This window comes from Pteropus alecto, unplaced genomic scaffold (assembly GCF_000325575.1).
Source record: "Pteropus alecto unplaced genomic scaffold, ASM32557v1 scaffold118, whole genome shotgun sequence".
In the NCBI taxonomy this organism is placed as follows: Eukaryota; Metazoa; Chordata; class Mammalia; order Chiroptera; family Pteropodidae; genus Pteropus; species Pteropus alecto.
The window spans coordinates 406,118-414,229 of NW_006440654.1; the positions used below are offsets into that span (position 1 = coordinate 406,118).

Sequence of the window (8,112 nt, forward strand, 5' to 3'; positions counted from 1 at the left end):
GCGTGCGGAGGGGCCTCGCCCTGCCTCCACCCCGGACGCTGCGCGGATCAGTAGAATGAATGGGGGGTCGGGGGCCGTGAAGGAAACTTTCCTACCAGACGCTGCTCGCGGGCAGAGAGGGGTCGTCCTCCCTCCCTGTCCTAGCTGGAGCGTCCTCCACCAAGCCAGAATCCTGCGGCGTCACTGGCGTCACAGCCAGCGAAAGGGCGGGTCTCCCAGGCTCCTAAATGCCCCAGCACGCCTCTGTCCAGGCTCTGGCAGCCCCGGGGTCTGGCAGATGCCCCTGCCTTAGGGTGGGTACTTTTTTTTTGTAAAAGTAGAGCCCAGCTAGGGGGAGAGCAAGACTCCTTCCCTTAGGATAGCCTCAGGCCTTCCCATGGGTTCTACCCCCACCTCCCACCGCGTTTTGTAAGGGGTTTCAGACTTTGGATGAGGTTTAGGCCTAAGCAGTTATGCCTACCCTTACCCTCACCATCCTATGGGGGGGTCTATGCCCCATCCCATTTTTGCCCCAACCAAGAAAGCTCAGAGCACAGTCCCAGATAGAGAGGACCCCAGAGAGAGAGGACAGCATCTGGAAGTGTGTAGGAGGGTCAGATTTAGCTGAAGTCTGTCACCCTGGGAGGGAGGGAAGCTGGAGGGAGCTTAAGATCAGGTGGTTGCAGGGAGGCCCCTGTCACTTGCAATCTTGACAGTGAGGTTGATTGTGGGTGTGGATGTTGAGACGTGAGCCCCCCCAACACCCAGTGATGTCCTTAGGCCACTGCTAGATGGCTGCTGTCCACTGCAGGGGTGACAGGTAGTGGGGAGGCAGGGGCACTTGAGGGCCTCTGGCAGGTTAAGAATGGGATTCCCAGAACTCTCCACCACCGCCCCCCCGGCCAACCCCCGAGGTCCAGGGCTGGAGTCTGGTGCAGGGGCTTGGGGCCAATGTGGCCTCTGATCTCACGCTGTCACTCACAGTCAGAAACCTCAGGCTATTTCAGCCATTCCAGCCACAGGCCTCTGTCTTTATGTCTAAGACATCAAGACCAAGAAGAGGGTCAGGGACAATGTGTGGGTGGCCCCTGGGGACCTTGCTGGAATTGCCTCTGGCCCAGAAGCTCCTTCTGGGAGTTCCTAGTTAACGTCAAGCTCCCCAAGGGAGGCTCAGGTCTCTCTCCTTGGAACTTAGCTTGACTTGGCCAGTGCAGGTGACCACTCCCTCCTGGGCTCCACGTTCCTCTGATGAAGCCATCAACCCAGGGCCAACTCCCTGTCGCTCAACTGCACAGATGCAATTAGGCAAAAGGATCTGCTGTTCAACCTGGGGGACCACACTCTCCTTCCCACCCCAGGAGTGACCTTCCCCGACAGGTCACAGGCTAGGGGGAGGGGCTCAGGTTCCCCAACAGGTCATAGGCTAGGGGGAGGGGCTCAGGTTCCCCAAGCGCCTACCTGGCTTTCCTTCAGCACCATCTGGTCCTGCGGGAGCTGCTCCTGGGACTGTGGACTCTGCTCACTCCTGGGGGAAGCAAGACCCCAGAGACAGGAGGTGAACTGGAAGGCAGGGGCCATCAGCTGGAGGGGACAGCCTATGCGAAGGCGCTGTGCTCAGCAGGCCCCCATCCTGAGGGCAGTGGGACCTCGGGAGGGTGGGGGGTGACTGGACCATTTACATCTGAGGCTGATGCCAGCAAGTGTCGTGTCTCCCGTGCAGAGCAGACGCGCATGGAGGTGCAGGGTCTGGACCTCTGCAGACTGGGGCTGGGCACAGGGGATGTGACGGAGGGTGCAGACACCGCCCTCTGTGCCACGTTTCCTCCTGTCTGGTTTCTCACCGTTACAAGTAATGCCAGTTTTTCCTCCATGTTTTGACTATGCCAAGGCTTTGAAGGCAGCTCTAGAACCCTCCAGAAGCCTCAGGATCCATGGTCCATGGCGGGGGACGACCTTCTAATGTGGGAATAGCCAGTGGCTGTTTTCCTGGTGTTTTATTCCCACCCTGGTCAGTGGAGGCCCTCCCCCCCGCCCCGCCTCGCTTGAGTTGGGGTGTGAGTTATTGGGGTGAGGGGACAGAAGATCCAGGTCCTGCCCTGGGGCTCCCAGGTGGAGCAGGTGAGCCGCACGCGCTGGGCAGGTCTGCTTGTAGGGGTGCGGTGGAGGGTGAGCTGCCTTTTGGGGAAGGAGCAGGACAGGAGACGTGCAGAGCCTGCCGGTCACGATTCCGGGGTCGCTGCGGCTGCACAGCGATGGCAGTCCAGCCCGGAGGGGTCCTGGAGCAAACGCCCCTGGGAGGAGAGCGGTGGTCCAGCAGGGATGAGCGGAGCAGGCCCCTCACCCCCCACGGAGGAGTGGCGGCCGGGTGTCTGTGAGCCTACCGTTCTCCCCTGGGACGGGCCTGGGGCGGCGCTCACCGCGGGCCCCGCCGACAGCCTCACCCGCCGCCTTGCAGCTCGGCCTACGACACGCGGCTGCGCCAGAAGGTGGCGGTGAAGAAGCTGTCGCGCCCCTTTCAGTCGCTGATCCATGCGCGGAGGACCTACCGGGAGCTGCGGCTGCTCAAACACCTGAAACACGAGAACGTGAGCCGGGACCCCGCGCGGGGCGCGTGGGCGGGCCTGAGCTGGACCGCAGTGCTGACGCCCCTCCTCGCCAGGTCATCGGGCTGCTGGACGTCTTCACCCCCGCCACCTCCATTGAGGACTTCAGCGAAGTGTAAGCGGCGGCCGAGCGCGGCCAGGGAAGGGGCGGCAGGTCTCGGTCCTGACGCTGCACGCCCCGCCTCGGCCCTCAGGTACCTGGTGACCACTCTGATGGGCGCCGACCTGAACAACATCGTCAAGTGCCAGGCGCTGACCGACGAGCACGTTCAGTTCCTCGTGTACCAGCTGCTGCGCGGGCTGAAGGTGGGCGCCGCGCGAGGGCGGGGCTGGATGCGCAGGCGGGAACCTGATGCTCCTCTCCCCCCCCCCACCCCCGCAGTACATCCACTCGGCCGGGATCATCCACCGGGTAGGTGCGCAGGCGGGGCTGGGGGCGGGGGCTGTGAGGGTCGGCCTGCGGCGGGCCGCTGCGCTCCTCTGCTCACACCCCTGCGCCCTGCAGGACCTGAAGCCCAGCAACGTGGCGGTAAACGAGGACTGCGAGCTCAGGGTGAGCCCCGGGGACGGGGCAGGGCATCGGGGAGGGGATCCGGGCTGGCGCTGAAGCCCAGGGCTTTGCTTCAGATCCTGGACTTTGGGTTGGCGCGCCAGGCTGATGAGGAAATGACGGGCTACGTGGCCACGCGCTGGTACCGCGCGCCAGAGATTATGCTCAACTGGATGCACTACAACCAGACAGGTGACGGCTGTGACGCTACCTGGGGCGGCCCCTGGCGTAAGAACCGGGCCGGCGGGCAGAGCTGTGCCAGTGCCTGGGGGGAGGATCTAGGCTTGAAGCCAGGGACATGGGCGGTGCTCTAGTCTGGGGGACCCACAGGTCTGGGACCAGCATTCAAAAACAGACTTTCAGAGGGGCAGAATATGGTGGGTCTCGGGCCAGCTCCTTCCCCTGCCCAGGGCTGTGTCTAGAGGAGGGAAAGGACTGCTTATGACTAGGGACCCTGGGGAGGGGCAGTCCGGGCAGCACCCAGTTCTCCGAGGAGGGACTGGGGGCAGACAGGCTGATGGAAGCCCCCCTCTACCCCCGGCAGTGGACATCTGGTCTGTGGGCTGCATCATGGCCGAGCTGCTGCAGGGAAAGGCTCTCTTCCCAGGAGGGGACTGTATCCTTGGCCCAGGTTGGGGAGGAGAGTGGCCAGGGTCCCTTCCTGCAGGGTGGGGGTCAAGAAAGATGGGCTCTAGACCTTCTGGCCAGTCTGGCCTCTTCTGCCCCCTGCCATCCCACCTTGGGCTCAGGGTCCCCTGTAGGAGAGCAGGCTCTGGGCAGGGCCCCAAGATCTGGGGTCTGGGGGCCTGAGAAGGTCCACGCCTGGCCAGTGGGCATTTCCTGAGCTGGGCAGACATCGACCAGCTGAAGCGCATCATGGAGGTGGTGGGCACACCCAGCCCTGAGGTCCTGGCAAAGATAACCTCGGAACATGTGAGTCACCAGCCACCAGCTTCCTCTGCTGACCAAGCCCCAGGCGCTCTGGAGGAAGGGCAGTGTGGGAGGGGCCTGGTCACTGTGGTGGGGTGGGGGGTGGGGCAGGAGCCGCAATGAAAGTGTGGACCCAAGGCAGGCGCCTGACTCCTTCGTGGGAGCAGGTGAACAGAAGACATTCCTGGCCCGAGGGCCATCGAGGGCAAGATCGCAACATCGACAGCAGAGCCCTGGCCAAGGGCAGTGGGGCAGCACCTGGCCCAGGTCCTGCAGGGATCGAGGGTGAGGCGCTGGAGCCCAGATCCGCAGGGGCTCTGTGCAGGCCCTTGCCCAGGCCCGTTCCAGCGAGTGAGAGCGGGGGCTTCTCTCGGCGAGCCCTGCCCAGCTTGGGCGGGGGGAGGTCGCGTGAGCAGCCCCCTCAGGCCCTTCCCGTGCGCCCAGGCCCGGACGTACGTCCAGTCCCTGCCCCCGGTGCCCCAGAAGGACCTCAGGAGCATCTTCCGCGGCGCCAACCCCCTGGGTGAGGACGGGCCCTGGGTCTGGACTGGGCTTCACGCCTGGCCCCGGACGCAGAGCTGACCCCCACCCGCTGCCTCCCCCACCACTCTGCAGCTGTGGACCTTCTGGGACGGATGCTGGTGCTGGACAGTGACCAGAGGGTCAGTGCGGCCGAGGCCCTGGGCCATGCCTACTTCAGCCAGTACCACGACCCGGACGATGAGCCCGAGGCTGAGCCTTATGATGACAGCATGGAGGCAAAGGACCGCACTCTGGAGGAGTGGAAGGGTGGGCTGGGGAGGTCGGCGGGAGGCAGAGCCCGGGGGCCTGAGGGCTGCCTTCTCACGGAGGCCAGGCACTGCTCGCTGCTCATTTCCTGAAGGAAGTGCCCAGTCTCCGGGGGTGGGGAGCTGGTAAAGATAGGGTTTGTGTGTCCAGCAGAGGCGAGGGGCAGCACAGGGCAGGCCCGGGAAGGCCCATGGCCGAGGCTGCCTTCAAAGGGTGATGGGCCTGGCTGGGAGCCTGGCACCAGACAAGCAGGTAGGGTGCGCTGGGCCAGCGGCAGCATGTGCTCACCTTTCCCATCACCCCCCAGAGCTCACCTACCAGGAAGTCCTCAGCTTCAAACCCCCAGAGCCACCGCAGCCGCCTGTCAGCCTGGAGATCGGGCAGTGAGGGGAACGCTGCTGGCCAGCCACACTAGAACTCGAGGAGGGGCCTCAGCCTGCCTGTCCCTTCCTCAGCCTGCCGAGTTCCCACGAGGGGCAGCCACAGCCCCCTGCCTGGGATCCCTGGTCTGCATGCCACTCCTTGTGCACACCTGTGAATGCACAACCGCATGCACCTGTGCAAACCACGGGCGCAGGAGCCTGGGCAGAGTGTCCTGGACCGCCTCAGTCCTCCTGCCCCCTCCTGGTCTCCCTTGGGACCTCACTGTGGGGGACCTGGATGCCTAGGGGTCCCCCTGGGGAGTATGTCTGTCTCCAGATCTCCTTAGTCCCAGGGGGCTGTCTGGGGGCAGTGCATTGGAGCCAGGGCCCCCTGGAAACTCAAAGGGAGGGGTGTCAGGGGTCAGAGCTGCTCAGCCTGGGAAATGCTGAGATCTGAAGGTCCCAGAGCTGGGCAGGATCTTCTCTGTGAGGTGGCAGGGTGCAGACAGCCACCAAGTGTCGAATTGGCAAATATGCCTGGAGCCACGAGTTCTCCTGCATTGCGTGGCATGCGTGCCCCAGTGTGTGTTCCTGATGTTTACGTGTCAAGACGTGTGCAGGTGTGTGTGAGTCTGTGGAAGGGCCAGGTGAGGTGGCCATACTTGCCTCCCCTCTCCCCATTTCTGGTGCCATGAGGGTGCCGAGATCCTTCTGGGCACCACATAAGGGGCTCAGGCCGGCAAGGAATCACCATGTGAGCCCAGGCCAGGCACTCTCCTTGGTTTTCAGAGATATGAGGGTGCAGTGCCAGCTGGGGTGCTGGCACGCAGGGGAGCTGGGGGACACTCAGAGGGCTGGCACACATCGATGTGGACTTGGACTCGGACCCTGGGCCTTGGACCCAAGCTGATGAAGAGGCCTGTCCCCCGTCCCTGGCCCTGCGGCTGAGAGCCGGGGTGCTCTGGTTCGCGGGGCGGCCCTCTTCCTTTTTCCTTCCAGAATGGAGCTGACCTGATAAGTCTGGGGCAGGACCCTGCTTCACACGTGTCAAGGGTGTGGGTCCTCCCTCGAGGACCTTTTCTGTCAGTGCGTCAGGGGTGTCCTACCTCACAGGACCTGGGGGATCTGGGTGTCAAGTGCCTGCACCAGGGTTCCACAATAAAGGAGATTCCCTCTCGCTCAGCTTGTGTGCCAGGCTCCAGGTGGTGTCCTGCTGTCCCCACGGCTTGGAAGGGCTGGCCAAGTCTCTGTGCATCACACCCCCAGCTGGCCTGGCTCCACCAGACCCCTACGCTGGCCAAATCCCTTGAGTACCAAGTCAGATGAGCCACCACCCTCCCTGCTCCACCCAGGCCGGTGGGTTCTGAGGAGGGCAGTGAGATGGCTTCCCACAAATTGACCTGGTTCAGATCCAGACCTGCCCCTTCACTCAGTGGTCAGGGGATCCACTGGGGGACTGTGAGGGGGTCTCTGGGAGCAAAGGCCGGATAGGGCAGGAAAAAAAGCCTTCCTTCCTGCTTAAGGGGAACCAGGGCCATTATCCAGCCACACGGAGCTACTAGCCTCCACTGCTCACTGTGGCTTAGGTGCAGGAGCGTCTGAGCCCCAGCGGGGGTCAGCAGGGTGTCTTCACTCTGTGCTCTTGCCTTGGGCCTTGGGGGTGGAGTCCATCTGGAAGCTGGACCTCCAGGTGCCTGGTCAGTGTGGCTACTGGGCTTCAGATCCGGGGAAATCCCTGGAGACCAAGCTGGGCCACATCCAGTGTGTGGGGGGTGGGCGGTGGCAGCAGCGCTGGACCATGCCGCACCTGGGGTGTGGTCTGAATGGGAACCTGCTGGGCCCCACCACAGAGAGCAAGGGGTCCAGCTGGGGACTTCTTGGAGGAGGCAGTGGAGTGCCATAGGCAGCCCAGAATAGGAGGGCACGGGGTACAGGTGGCTGTGGCTCCAGTGACCCCAGGCTGCCCCCACTGACTAGTCTCCAGATCCTGAGTGCCCGGGGTCACCAGCCTGCAGCAACCCAGGTGTGAAGCTGAGCTGCTGATTCATGGTGGCCAGCACAACACAGAAGGCAGAGCAGGGTGGGGGCCCTGGGCACCCTGTTACCCTAGTCCCTCTCAGCCCTGGGTCACTGCACTGGGGAGGATGTGGGGTATTGCGGGGGGGTCCACCCTTCCAAAGCCTCTGGTCCAGGCTAGGGCCTGTGTCATGAAAGGTGATGCCCCCACAGAGGAGTAACGGGGACACAGAACTGCAGTGGGGCCCTCCTTCACCCCTGGGGCCAGATACACCTTTCTGGAGAGTGGACGACTCAGGCAGGGCTTTGAAGGACAAGTGTGGCACTGAGCTGGGCTGGGACGAGCAGGCAGAGGCTCCGCATGCGACCATGATGGGGAGGAGAGGGTGTTGGGGGCACAGGAGAGAACTAAGGGACCACCCTTCCTGGCTCTGCCTTCGGGGGTCCTGAGGCCGGAGGTTTTGGGGATGCAGCCTGAGAGAAGGTACTAACTCCCCCATTCTGAAAGGGGGATGCCGGTAAGACAGGTGGTGGGGAACCCCCCACTGGAGGATGGACAGATGAGCCCCAGGGGGAGGGGCATCCCTGGTGAAGGGGAGTTGACATCTGGAACACTGAGCTCAGCTCAAGGGCCTCGGGTTGGGGCGTGGAAGTTGGAGGGGCTGGTGGACAGCGACCTGGCGGGGGAGGGAAGCCCAGAGGGCCCAGCGCCTTTGGGTTCCCGTTAGTAAGGGGATCCCAGCGGGGCAGGTGTTAAGCCATCGCCCCCCCCCCGGCCCTGGGGAGCGCAGCCTGAGTGCAGAGGAGGGCGGGGTCTCAGGCGCCGCGCCCGGTTCCAGGCTGGACTCCCCATCCGCCCTCCCCGCCTCAGGCCTTCCCCGCG

At 63.8% G+C, this 8,112-nt stretch overlaps 1 protein-coding gene across 5 annotated transcripts; it reads left to right on the forward strand.

The window, feature by feature from the left end:
* The first annotated feature begins 6 nt into the window (after positions 1–6).
* MAPK11 (mitogen-activated protein kinase 11) lies at positions 7–6,395 on the forward strand. Of its 5 annotated transcripts, XM_025051070.1 has the most exons (13): positions 7–1,356; positions 1,395–1,987; positions 2,435–2,564; positions 2,639–2,697; positions 2,777–2,888; positions 2,965–2,994; positions 3,088–3,135; positions 3,210–3,324; positions 3,677–3,748; positions 3,986–4,065; positions 4,507–4,585; positions 4,678–4,851; positions 5,159–6,395. In XM_025051070.1, exons 2-13 carry the CDS (start codon positions 1,911–1,913, stop codon positions 5,236–5,238), a joined length of 1,056 nt encoding a protein of 351 aa, XP_024906838.1. In that variant the 5' UTR covers positions 7–1,356; positions 1,395–1,910; the 3' UTR covers positions 5,239–6,395. The 5 variants fall into 5 exon arrangements, with proteins under 5 accessions (XP_024906838.1, XP_024906839.1, XP_024906835.1 ...); XM_025051071.1 differs by having other exon boundaries at positions 7–1,987; XM_025051067.1 differs by lacking the exons at positions 7–1,356; positions 1,395–1,987 and adding an exon at positions 1,998–2,350.
* The last annotated feature ends 1,717 nt before the right edge of the window (positions 6,396–8,112 follow it).

Bases quoted from the DNA above. Each gene is read 5' to 3' on its own strand.
- MAPK11 (XM_025051067.1), top strand. From the start codon at position 2,232: ATGGCAGTCCAGCCCGGAGGGGTCCTGGAGCAAACGCCCCTGGGAGGA. The intron at 2,889-2,964 runs GTGGGCGCCGCG...CCACCCCCGCAG, and splicing joins AGCTGCTGCGCGGGCTGAAG to TACATCCACTCGGCCGGGAT. The intron at 2,995-3,087 runs GTAGGTGCGCAG...TGCGCCCTGCAG, and splicing joins CGGCCGGGATCATCCACCGG to GACCTGAAGCCCAGCAACGT.